This window comes from Capsicum annuum, chromosome 6 (genome assembly GCF_002878395.1).
Source record: "Capsicum annuum cultivar UCD-10X-F1 chromosome 6, UCD10Xv1.1, whole genome shotgun sequence".
Classification (NCBI taxonomy): domain Eukaryota; kingdom Viridiplantae; phylum Streptophyta; class Magnoliopsida; order Solanales; family Solanaceae; genus Capsicum; species Capsicum annuum.
The window spans coordinates 219582382-219595582 of record NC_061116.1 but is presented as its reverse complement, the minus strand read 5'-3'; the positions used below and the strand labels follow the sequence as shown (position 1 = coordinate 219595582).

At 38.6% G+C, this 13201-nt stretch overlaps 2 protein-coding genes across 7 annotated transcripts; one reads left to right on the top strand and one right to left on the bottom strand.

The window, feature by feature from the left end:
- The first annotated feature begins 742 nt into the window (after nucleotides 1-742).
- LOC107875638 lies at nucleotides 743-6529 on the top strand. 5 transcript variants are annotated; one of them, XM_016722426.2, is made up of 3 exons: nucleotides 743-897; nucleotides 6003-6162; nucleotides 6244-6529. In XM_016722426.2, the coding sequence occupies exons 2-3, from the start codon at nucleotides 6004-6006 to the stop codon at nucleotides 6289-6291; spliced, it is 207 nt and encodes a 68-aa protein (XP_016577912.1). In that variant the 5' UTR covers nucleotides 743-897; nucleotide 6003; the 3' UTR covers nucleotides 6292-6529. The 5 variants fall into 5 exon arrangements, with proteins under 5 accessions (XP_016577912.1, XP_016577913.1, XP_047270016.1 ...); XM_016722427.2 differs by having other exon boundaries at nucleotides 779-897; nucleotides 5936-6162; XM_047414060.1 differs by lacking the exon at nucleotides 743-897 and adding an exon at nucleotides 1055-1073.
- A 510-nt stretch (nucleotides 6530-7039) lies between these two features.
- On the bottom strand, nucleotides 7040-12206 carry LOC107875639 (serine/threonine-protein kinase D6PKL1). Of its 2 annotated transcripts, none has more exons than XM_047414059.1 (3): nucleotides 11809-12206; nucleotides 8856-10772; nucleotides 7040-8063 (listed from the first exon to the last, which is right to left on the bottom strand). In XM_047414059.1, the coding sequence occupies exons 2-3, from the start codon at nucleotides 10562-10564 to the stop codon at nucleotides 7205-7207; spliced, it is 2568 nt and encodes an 855-aa protein (XP_047270015.1). In that variant the 5' UTR covers nucleotides 10565-10772; nucleotides 11809-12206; the 3' UTR covers nucleotides 7040-7204. The 2 variants fall into 2 exon arrangements, with proteins under 2 accessions (XP_047270015.1, XP_016577914.2); XM_016722428.2 differs by having other exon boundaries at nucleotides 8856-10769.
- Nucleotides 12207-13201: the final 995 nt, after the last annotated feature.

Here is a 13201-nt window from a genome sequence, read left to right as displayed (position 1 = left end):
TTTTTTGAAAAAATCAAAAACCAAATCTTTTAACCGAATTTCTAAATTTGAAACCGAAACAAATCCGAAAAATCGAAATACCAAAATTAAATTTTGGTTTAAATTTTTTATTTTTTCCGTTTGAGCAAAAATATGCCCGGCCATAATTTTGCATGCACAAATCTTGACAATATGTTGTTTCAAATTGCATCATAACTTTGGGATCAAATTATTCACAAGCTCCGGAAATTTGTCAGAAGTTTTGATAGATATATAGGCAAAATATTTGTAAAATTTTGATAGATTATCAAGATTTTAGTACAAATTAGATATTCAATATTTTAATACCAATACCAAATTGTAACCTTCAATCCAAATATTCAAAAATAGTGCTACCACTTTATTTTCTTCAACATTTTTTTGCTGCAAAATTCAACAAAGATGTTACTTAAATTTTCTTCAACCAAACTACTTCAAATTTATAACCTTTATACTATATTACCCACTCCCTTTAATTTTTTTTTAATAACATCTTATAGATCGAGAAGTAGAATAAAAAGAAGTTATACGAAGATGTGATGAGGTTAATGGACCTCCAACCCTTAATTAGCATCTAAAAGTTTTAGTTTTGAGCCTCGAGTATAAAAGATCCTTGGTAGGAACTAGGGTGTGTTTTCCTGAATGAGCTCTATCAATGTGAATTTCAATTAGTGAAATTTCGTATCAAACACTAGATGAAGTTGTTATTTATTTTAAGAAATAGAGTTAGAATGTCTATATTTGCAAACTTGTACAATAGAGGCCAAAAGTTAAAAGGGTTGTGAAGCGCAAGGACCCGGCAACAAATTGATTTCAGCCCTAGTTGTTGGTGGACGGTCACGCTCATCGCCTTCAGCTTTCTCTCTAATTGCTTTTCAAGTGAGTCCATCTCTCTCATAACTCTCTTCAATCTGATTTGGCAGTTAATGAATTGGATTTGTTCTTACTTCTTTGGATGCGTTTTTTGCAATTTGTTTATGTGTGTTTAAGAGTTGGATCTATTTTTGTGTTGGATTGATTTGATTGTTGTACACAGGCTCTGCTAGAAATGCAAGGTAAGGCCGTGTACAGTAGACCCTTGTAGTCTGGACCTTCCCAGACTCTGTGCATATCGGGAGCTTTAGTACGTACACCGGGTTGCCCTTTTTTATTTTTATGTGGATTGGATTTGTGTTTGCTTAGTTGTGAGGCTCACCTAGTTTATTAGGTCAGCTCCAAAAGGGATAGGCTGCATAAGAAAATTGATTATGAGGTTTCACTTTTGGTTTCTGATGTTGTTATCTGTAAGAGCAACTTTGTCCAAGTCTTTGAGAGTATTAGCGAGCTGTAGGACCGTCTCAGTTCCTTGTTAACATGAGGATGAATGATAAGGTTGCACAGGTATAACGTTCTTGAGGAACAAGTGAAAAGGAAATGTCTCTGTTCGCTAAAGTTAAGCTATGAAAACGAGAGACTAAGTAACCAATAATACATTCTGGTGGAAGGGGTTGTGTCTTTGCTGTTAAGTCAAGCCATGCTTATCACCCATTTGGTGCAAAAATCACTAAAACCACGGAGCTAGTTGGCTTATTGATTTAAACATGGTCATGGTTGGACTCCACATATCTGTAATCATATAATCTTTGATGTCAACATGAGTGCCAACACAATAATGGTTCTTTTTACCCTGATTTAACTATGCCATCAACATATGTGATCAGAATATTTATGTGTCTTTCATATTAGTTCACTTAATCAGAGAAAGTGATATTATACTTGTTAAATTGGAATTTGAAGGTGAAAGCCGTGGATGTGATCAGTGTGTTATTTCTTTTTGAATAGTTGAATCTTAAGATTCTTGTTTTACATTTCACTAAATCCATTGAACTTGATTCTACTAAAACCATCTCATATCTCACCTTTACCACTTGACATCAGATCTATATTTCCTTATCATCATTCTTCTTCAAGAGTTACCGTCACCTCTGAGGTAGTGGTATGGACTGCGTACTCCCCAAACCCCAGAAAATGAATATATTGACATATGTTATGTTTTTGAGGAAAAAAATTAATCTAATATATTTAATATAGTAGAAAGTAATAATATAATAGTCAATTACTGTAACGACCCTTTAAATCGTTTTGTGGATTTTTCTTATTTTAACCCTCCTCCTAGTGTTTAGATGTGATTTATGACTTACAGAAATGGGTAGTGTTGATTTTTGAGGCGTTTGGAGGTGATTTAAGTCATTAATTGGGTTCTTGAGTTTTAATAAAGTTAAACCCGATTGTGGCTAACCTTGGATCGAGACGATCTAGTTAGTGTCGTAATATTTTTAATAGGTCTAGAATGTACTTTTTAGTCAATGTACATATTTGGTTTGTTTTCTCGAGGTTTTGAACAAATTTCGAGGATTTATTCAAAGTTGGGTATTTTAGATATTATTTTAGTTGGTGGTTAATGGGCCAAATCGATATTTTCTTAATTCTTGAAACCTATTATAAGAATCGATTTAAGTGGAAAGGGTTTACCATATTTATTAAGAATAAGATCACAAAGTTTGAAAGAAGAGAAGACACAAAAATAACAGTCCTTTCTCTCCCATAACAGTAAGTTCTACCATCTATTGCCTGAGTCACTTCTCTACCACCTTCCCTGTCAGCTGGTGGTGCACCTTTACCTCTCTGCGACCTTCCCCAACCCTTAGCCGGCGGCGCTGCTGCTCTAGTAGGAGCCTGATGACCCTATTGTGGACTTCTCTGTCTGTATACTGGACAATCCCTCTGAAGATGATCTTGACTACACTCATAACAGGACCTAGGAGTCATCAACTGTCGAGAATGACCTAAATATCTGATATGACCACCACGTCCTAAAAATCGCTGAGATGAACCCTGTGAAGCCTGTGCCAAACCATAAAAACCCCGACCTGAATGTCTACCCTCTGATGTCTGTATCGCTGCCTGAATTGGCCTATTATGCCAAGGGCAAAAATCTCGTCTGAACGAACCCCTACCTCTAGATGAAGTACTACTGTATCGACCTGAAGTACGGGACCTCTTGTCCCTTAGATCCCCATTTTCTTCACGATGCATCAACTCAAACTCCTTTGCTGACTCAACTACCCTCTGAAGAGACGTCCCAGATTGGGCTATAGCAAACACACGACCAATCTGATCCTAAGTGTCAAACCTCTCATAAATCTCCTGACCAGCTCGATCTCATCTGGCAAGATCACCATAGTATAACCGGACAAGGCATAAAATCGAATCTCGTACTCAACCTCAAAAATACCCTCCTATGTCAAATGCTCAAACTGGTGCCTACGCTCCTCCCTCTAGCTACGAGGGATGAATCTGCTAAGAAAGCCTGTGCAAACATAACCCAAGTCATCGGCAAAGAACTCACTGGCCTGGAATCAATATAGGAGCCTTACAACTGCTTGGCAGGACCACGCATCTGTAAGGCAGTATAATCAACCCTGAACCAATCCCACACTCTGAAGTCTCTCGTGGCAACTAACCAGAAACTCATAGGCATCCTCACGCTGGTCACCCTGAAACTGCGGTGGATCCATCTTTCTAAACTTTTCAAACCACCGCTGCTCCTCATTAGACATAGCTGCCCTAGCCCCACCGGTAGCTCCTATCTCTGGTAAAGGCATACCATCATACCTCGATACTGGCTGAACCATTGAACCTTGATAAATTGGAATGAGCTGTTGATTTGGGGTTTGCTCCCCCACCCTAACTTGTGAGCCCCATGGAGTACCAAATGATCCGCCTCCTTGAACTATACTCTCCAAAACTCCAGAACTCAAATCAGTGTATCCCGAAGAAGGTGATTTTATTCATAAAGGCCAACGGATTGTCATTGGTTAATATGCAGGCTTCAAAGGGTTGTGACCTAGAGAATGTTTGGTTTTTAAGAGGTGTGAATGGGAAATAAAGAGACCAAAGGAAAGGGTGCATGTTAAAAAACACCTTTTTGTGACCTTTTTCTAACTGATGGGCCTAAATGAATGAAATCACCTTCTTCAGGATACCTTGATTCGAGTTTTGGAGAGTATAGCTTAGGGAAGCGGATCATTTGGTACTCCACAGGGTTCACAGGTTAGGGTGGGGGCACAGATCCCAGATCAGTAGTCCATTCCAATTTATCAAGGTCCAGTGGTTCAATCAACACCGAGGTATGATGGTATGCCTTTACCAAGGGTAGGAACTACTGGTAGGGTTAGGGCAGCTATGTCCGATGAGGAGCAACGATAGTTTGAAAAGTTTAGGAAGATGGATACACCACAGTTTCAGGGTGAGGACGCCTATCAGTTTCTGGTCAGTTGCCACGGGGGACTTCAGAGTGTGAGATTGGTTGACTCTCACGGGGTTGATTTTACTGTCTTACAGATGCGTGATCCTGTCAAGCAGTGGTGGCGCTCCTTTATTGATTCCAGGCCAGTGGGTTCTCCACCGATGACTTGGGCTATGTTTGCGCAGGCTTTCCTTGACAGATTTGTAGCTTGAGGGAGGAGCGTAGGCACCAGTTTGAGCATTTGACACAGAAGGGTATTTTTGTGGCTGAGTATGAGATTCGATTTTATGCCTTGTCTCGTTATGCTATGTTGATCTTGCCAGATGAGGTCGAGATGGTCAGGAGGTTTGACACTTAGTATCAAAGAGGTTGTGTTTGCTATAGCCCAAGGCTTCTTTTCAGAGGGTAGTTGAGTCAGTAAAGGTAAGGGACAAGAGGTCCCGTACTTCAGGTTGATCAGTAGTACCTCATCTAGAGGTAAGGGTTCGTTCAGGCGAGATTTTCGCAGCATAGTAGACCAGTTCAGGTCGGGGGTTTTATGGTTCATCTCAGCGGTTTTTAGGCCGTGGTGGCCATACCGAATATTCAGGTCATTCTCGATAGTTGATGGCTCCTGTTATGAGTGTGGTAATCTTTGGAGGGATTACAAAGGGGTCCACAACAGGGGCATCAGGCTCCTACTAGAGTAGCAGCGCCCCCAGCTAGGGGTTGGGGCAGGTTGCTAGAAGGTGGTAGAGGAGTGACGATAGATGGTAGAGCTCACTGATATGCCTTCTTTCCAGGGAAGCCTGAGGCATAGTCTTCTAATGCAGCTACAGGTATCATTGATGTTATTTGATCCTGGTTCTACTTTCTCATGTGTCTGCATATTTTGCTTCCAGCCTTGATATGATGTGTGAGCCTATAGCTGTGCCTATTCGTATTTCTACCCCAGTAGGTGATTCTTTAGTTGTGGATCGGGTGTACCGATCCCGTGTTGTTTCTATTTTGGGGTGTGAATCCTGGGTAGATTTGATTATGGTCGATTTTGACGTGATTTTAGGCATGGATTAGTTTTCTCCCTATCATGCGATCTTGGACTGTCATGCCAAGACAGTTACTTGGCCTATGCCTGATCGTCCGAGGTTAAGAGTGTAGCGGTGTTCGGAGTTCGTATCCTAAGGTGATTTCATTCATTCAGCCCTGCGGTTAGAGTTATTTGTTATAGATAGAGTCCTCAATTCCATTACTGTAACACCCAGAGTTATAGCTCTGCTTCTTTGTTGTACTGGAGGCTTTTATGCACGTTATTCAAACGACTGGATGTTCTGCCAGTGCCTTTGGCAATATGCATTTCATCCACTTTAAAATATTACTTTATGTTGATGGTCTCCTCTTCTTGTCTATCTGGTTTCTCAATTAGGAGTTCAATTGACACTTCCTAGAGTAAATTATTTTATGCAAAGCTTGCCTTGGTTATTTTAAGCATCCTTGAAAGATTCACTTATCTCCTAGTGTGGCTTAAATACATTAAAACATCAAACAATTTCTGTTGAGATGGTTAAATCAGGAAAGGAAATCATACAAGTATGCTTATAAGAAATGTTGAGGACCACTCAATTGTATATTAACCATCCTAACGTGGTGCAGGTTAAACTGATTGATTATATTCATTTTGTTATGAGATTGTAAATTTACAAGTTACTGAATAACACAGAATGTCAGAAGAAGCACCGTTCTATCCCAGAGAAAAGATTGTTGAGAAGCAAAAGTTTTACCAAAGCGTTCACAAGCACACATACTTAAAAGGTCGTTATGACAAGATCACCTCAGTGGCCATTCCAGCTGCTTTGGCAGCGTCTGCCCTGTTTATGATTGTGAGTTTCTTTGACATTTCTAGATTGCGTTATCCTCTGTCGTGAATCAACTCTTAACTGGATCCTTGGATGATGTTTCAGGGGAGAGGGATCTACAATATGTCTCATGGCGTAGGGAAGAAGGAATAAATGGTGGCTTCTGCTCAACCATTGATCCTATGGCGGCAAGGAGATTATTTCACCTGTTTGTTCTTCTGTGGATTTTTAATTATCAGTAGCTAATACTGGTCACTTGGAGTCGGACAATGCCGATGTATGGCATCTGCTATCAGTACTCTGCAGCATAACACATTTGCTCATCTGTTTGGGGTTCTGCATACTTGTATTGAACAGTGTTTGTGTGGAAATAAACATGTCAATTACTGCACATTGCATTTGTCCCGTTTTTAATGTAAGCATATATTGTCAAAATGAGAAATTCCTGGCCCTCCTTAGCCCCTTACATTAAGTGTTCCAAACCAGATTAGAATTCTAAATTTAATCACGCTATAAATTAGGTTACATTCACTTTATTGTTGATGAGCATTATAAGGTCAATTATATTACAGTGGCTCTTCATGTGAAACTTATGCTGACATGCGATATTGTTATTTGTAGAGAGCTTTACCCGGAACAATAAAATCTTTGTTGGCATCTCCTTCAATCATTTTTTTTCCAAAGCAGATATAATATGTCTTCACAAGGAGATATATTATGTCTACTTCTTAACTAGTCAAATAATTCCCACATCTTATCCCGGGACTGTTATCCTTTTCTCAAAAACCAATCGACCTTCATGAATTTTGAGACGCTCCCCTCTACAGCATCCACATTTCATTCAATCGTAGAATATTTGGCCCCATTGAAGAGTAATCCGCGGTGGCCCAGGATAGACCATTTCATGCCACAAACCTGGTATTTTTGCTCTTCAATTGACGCCAAGTTCTGGGTTCTACACTGTGCTGTAACAATGCTATATATACTACTTACATGGATCAGAAATATTGTGTTAAAAAGAAGGAAAAGCGAAAAACAAACCTATCCATTCTCAGATCTAGTATAGCTAAAACATCTCAAACTCAGCATTCTCTCCTATACTTTTGAACTCTTTTTGAGACTTGGCAATCTCCTTGTTCTGTTGGTTGGTATCAGGGATTACATTTCCCAAATCACAGAATCTAGGCAGTTCTGGAGGTGTTTCACATCGTATTAGCGCCCAGTTCAGTCCCTCGAAGAAAGGATGCTGCTTTATCTCTGCAGCCCCTTTCTCAGCTCCCAGTCTATTCTCCGGTTCCTTTTGCAATAACCGTCTGATCAAATCTCTTGCACTGGAGCTAACCACAGGATATGCAGGGAACTTGAGACATTGAGAAACCACATTTGCTAATGTATCCTCATTTCCTTGTCCTTTGAAAGGTGTCCTTCCATATAACAGTTCATATAGAAAGATGCCAAACGTCCACCAATCTACTGCACTGCCATGACCTTCTCCTTTGATAATCTCTGGAGCCAGGTACTCATGCGTGCCAACAAACGAGTTGGATCGGGCTTCAGTTGGCTCCACAACAAGCTGTGGCAAAGGTGTGACTTGTGCAGCTATGTCAGCCTTTAGCTTACGTGTCTTTGCTGCTGCAGATAAGAATCTAGGGGTGAAGCAGGATACTTGCCAGGATGGATGTAGGCAAAAGGGGTCTATGCAGCTAGATTCGGAGCATGGACTAGACGTCTTTGGAGGCTTAATGACAGGTGTAGATGATTTCACCAACGTAGGATTAACAACACACCTAAGAGACAAATCAAAATCGGACAGCATGATGTGACCATCTTCTCGAACCAAGACATTCTCTGGTTTCAAGTCTCGGTAGATGACTCCAAGCATGTGAAGGTATTCCAGAGCAAGAAGAACTTCAGCAACATAAAATCTGTGTAAAGAATAAGAACAACAGAATAATGTCAAGATCACATAAAAACCCACTGAAACAGTGTCTCGCGAGATTTAAAATGACCAGCTGCACTCCCATCTCCAGAATACTGAAAAACTTAGGAAGACTTGTCCAATAAAGTAACTTATAAAGCAAAAGATAGTTTCTTAAACACGAAGTATTTTGGAAAATTGTTCAGTAAAATTTGAAAGAGAAGACTCGACATGTTAGACGTCACCTGAGATACTAAACTTACTGATGGAGTGAGCATTAAGTGTATAATTGGAAACCAATCATAAACCTTGGATATTTAAACTATAATTATTTTTCCTGATTTACACGACATATGAGGAAATTGGAAGAGGCATTTTTTAACTTTCACATGCTAAATCTGCTAGGAATCCAAACCAACCAATTAGAGAAATTCTCGTACAACTTGAGTTCTAATCTTATTGAATAAAACAAGTGATAGCATAAAGCAAGCTATTATCCATCAGCAAATGACAAGAAAAAGCCATTTTGAGGGATGCAAAAGAGAGTCTAGTAAACCATTGAAGATGGTATCTCTTAAAGTCTTGATTTAAGTGCTTCAAGACACGCGTAGCATCATCAACCGGATATCAATCATGAAAAAGAGAGTGATCACAAAATATATACGACCGGCTATATTGCCGGTAATAAAGAAAGAATAGTTCTATTTGCAGATTTATTTGCCACGTTCTTGGAATCTAGATTAAGAATAGACATAAAAAGAAATAGCTTCAAGGAAGAAGTAACTAGATTAAAAGTAACCTGGCTGCTTGTTCAGAGAAATTCTTGTTGGCTTGCTTTTGTCGGAGCACATGTAGATCACCTCCTGGACAATATTCCATAACCAAACATGAATATTTGTCATTGGTAATATGGGAATAGAGAGTAGGGAGAAAAGGATGATCCAATATTTGTAGTATTTCTTTTTCAGTCTGCGCTCTTGACATCTTCCTCCTGCTGGTCAGAAAGTCATTGTCCATAACTTTTACAGCAAAAAGACAGTTTGTGCCCATTAGCTCAGATAGATAAACGGTACCAATGTCCCCTCCGCCAAGTTTTTTAAGCATCTTAAATTGCTTCAAACTAATGTTTCCTTGCTGCTTCTGAACACAACGAATGGCTTCCCATCTCAAATCTTTAGACATATGAGGTCGATATCCACTGCGGCTAGACCCACTGCGATAGCTTTCTTCGCTAAGGCTTGTGGTGCTGCTGTAATCCCCGATGCTACTCTTTGAACTTTGAGATATTTCTCCTTTTTCTCTTGATAATGATCTTTCATCACCTTTTTTAACTATACTTCTTGTTCTGTTACAACTGCTTGAACTGGAACCAAGTTTAGTAACACTTGATTCCAGAACAGATGAGGTAACTTCTATGCTATTTTCACCACATGATTCAGAAGATTTCTTATCCTCTTCTTTCTGATCATTCCTCAGAACATATTCAGGTGTCTGACAAGGAATCTCACTTGTACTACAACTCAAATTATTGTCAATTCCACCATTAGGTTGCTTGGAACTGCTGCTGAGAGCAGAAATGACTTTCTTCTTAACAAAAGTTCTGCTTCTGGAAACTGGTCTCATCAGACTTGGGCTGTTAGATGTAGGTCTGTTGACTTTATTTCCAATAATAGAAGTAGAGGAGCAAGAGACAAGATCAGAATCTAGTGCTTGCTCTTTGTCTGATGGCATTGCAGGTGTTGGAGCTTCATCTGAGGTTGACACTGTCTGGGCTTCCACTTTATTAGCAGAAGTGGCAGTTGAAGAATGCGGTAGTTCCAAAAATAATTTCCGCTCAGGCACTTCTTTCAAGTAACCAGCACCAATATCAGTAGAGTGAGGAAAAGCCTTCTTTCCATCTGATATTTTGCTTATTTCTGAACCGCCTTCCGTTGCATCTTTAGAAAGATGGCTAGAATAAGCAGCATAAGTAGATTTTTCTTTAGTGGGTAATTCAGATATCTTATCAGAAGTATTTGACATACTCCTATCTGGGATGAGGGATATCTCCACTACATTCCCTACACCTTCATTGACAGTATGTTCAGGGCCATTAATCTGAACAACAACAGGCCTGTACAGGCTTTTGACAGCCCCGGTCTCTGAGACACCCGACAGCCTGGACATTTTTGATGACCGCTTCTTCACAGCAGCAAGCTCTGATGCTTGAGAGATGCATAATCCTCTGAAGGCCTGCTTCAAACTTGCAGGTTCAGAATTATCAAAACCCGATGTTCGAGAGGGGCTAGATCGCATTGGTCTCTTCATTGCGCTTCTACTGAATGCATCTTTGACACCCCGTTCTGACTTACTCACGCCTCTTTGGGAAGCCCTAATTTCTATAGCTTCAAACAGTTTGTTAATATCATCCTTCATACAATACTGTTTATCGGTTGCGGGATTTACATCCTCTATTGACTCTGTAATTTCACTAGTACCAGGCAGCCCGCCCATTTCTTCTAGAAGCATATCTAAGAAGATGGACAAAAGCAAGTTGATGTGGCCACTAAAGTCTATCTAACCCATATCAGACAAAGCAGTATGAAGAGAAAGAAGCACACAAATGGAACGGTGCATGAAAAGACCTCCAATATGGTTGCTGATCATATTCAATTCCAAGATGAAAAACTTGGCACCGGCCTCTTTACTGCATTCAGTATGCAGCATCTCTTATCTGCTACATATGAAGAAGTTCAGCAAACTACATATGAATAATTAATTCATAAGAAAAAGTGAGTCATTTAAATCCATAAGAAGGATTTATACCACCAACAGGTTATGTCCTTTCTAATGCTGCTGTTTTAATTACTGCAGTTGGGAGTTGAAGGAAAAGGACTAAGCAGTCCTCTAAATTCTAAACCTGCCCCTAAAATTCATGTCATTGTTCACCTATCTATAGCATCTACAGCCAGTTGTTCAAATGTTCTTTAAAGGCAAAACAATTTAAAAATAGATCTGTGTAGATTTTGGTACTGTTTTAGACAACCACTACGAATGACGAGTTTAAGAACAATAAGTTTCCAACCTATCTTTAACTTTTCTTGCTCCCTCATTAATTCTCAATTAACTCATATAACCACTTCATTTTTCTAGTTCGTTCTTAACTGTCAGGTTCTGTTGAAAATGGCCTCTCTACCTCCCAAGGTAGGGGTAAGCTCAACGTACACACTACCCTTCCCAGACCCCACTTGTGGGACTACATTGGATTGTTGTATCATAAGTTCTAAATTACAATTAATATGTACATATGCATCGGTCCATCGATTTTGTTTGCATTTGTTTTTCAGCAAATTCAGAGCCCAGCAATTTGAAGAAAAGCTTCAAATCAAAATCCACCAAATCAGTTGAAAAATCTAATACTATGCAGAGTTATCAGCTAATCTAAGAGAAAATGCAATACAAGAAAACAACCCAAGAAAAAAAGTTGGTAAAATCATTCCATCTTTGAAAGGGATCAAGAAACAACAAATCTGCCAGCTTTATGAAAGGAAAAGAGAAGGAACCAAACTGTAGCAAGAAAAGGGGAAAAGCAAAAGAAATCAGGAAATAGAATCTTAACAGCAGAAGAAACCAAAACCCCAGAAAGGAGAAGCAGCTTTAACACTAGCACAAACTTTTTTTTTTTTTGGAAAAAATAACAACAAAGACAAAACAAAGTTTCCACCTTTAAGCAACATTACAGGTAGGGAAAATGAAAGAGATGAAGGAACAACCTGAAGCCAAAAAAGGGAAGCTAAATCTTCATTGAAGAAAGAAGAAGCAAGGGTAGTTGGAGGGTATGTGGGAGTGGGAGAGAGAAGGGGGGGAAGAAGAATGAGGAAAGTAGAAAACATTGAAGGAGAAAGAGGAAAAAACCCCATAAGTGATTACTACTTTTTAGAGAGAGAGAGAGAGTAAGAGGGAAATTGAATGAGGGGAAATTGGAAGAAATGGGAGTTGGGAAAATTCACGAGAAATCACACTGTTGTTTTCCTCTCCTATGTATGTATTTGTATTGTATGTAATGTTTTGTCTTTGGTGTATAGACAAGACAAGACAATAATATCTCTCTTCCTATGTTTGGGGAACTTCAAATTGGCCGAAACAAAAACCAAAAGCTCACACTCCCGAGACGAAGAAAGACTTGTACTACTCTATATCCGAATTACTGTTCGGTCCGTTGAATACATTTTATTTTATACGGAAATTAAAAAAATTTAAATAATTGAATTTTATTATTTTGTTCTTCAATCATATTAATGATATTCATTGCATAGATATTAAAATTGTAATTGTTCATATTTAATATTTAGAAGGGAAAAACTTAATTAATTCTATCATGATTTAGTAAGTAATCAACTAGTATTTACTTTTAGTATGTTGACCAACTAAAATGAATATTTTGGTGTCATTCTGTTCCAAATCCCAATTAAAGTGAAGTGCTGTCGTAAATTGCAAAACTAGTATGAACAACAACATACCCGGTATGAACCTTTTTGAAATTATTGAAAGACTCAAGTAAATAAGATCGAATAAAACAATAAAATTATACCATCAGGTTAATTTAATTAGCTTTTTGTGAAATTTGTCTCATTATACAAAATACATCCATCATCTACTTTTGCTTATGGTTTAGAATCATGTTATCTCAATTAAGCACAAGATACGAGATGATTTGCTATTTTGTTTGATAAGATATGAATGGCCTTTAAGTATAACAAACGGTTAGAATTAATTATACAAGATACATGTTCATCTTTACCCGCAGACTATATTTTTATCCTTTTTCTTGAATCAAATTTAAAAGATTTGTAGGAGTCCGACCTATCAAACTTCAAACTGGTTAGTTTGAATAAGTTAGTTGGAATTTGTTTAACAGCATTGGTGTACACAGTCATATACAATAAAGAAAATTAAATTTGAATACAGTACCAGGTTGATAGGGCTCTTTATACAAAATGATATACTACTAATTTTCTTTACTGAGCTTCTCAGGACAATTTTTTTTTTGTTGTTGTTGGGTGGGGGGCTTTGGGGGAGGTGGGGAGGGGGTGTAAATTTGAACCAGGGGACATAAGGAGGTTGACAGAATAATGTGTTTTTGACTGTTTAGTCATCTTTAAATTT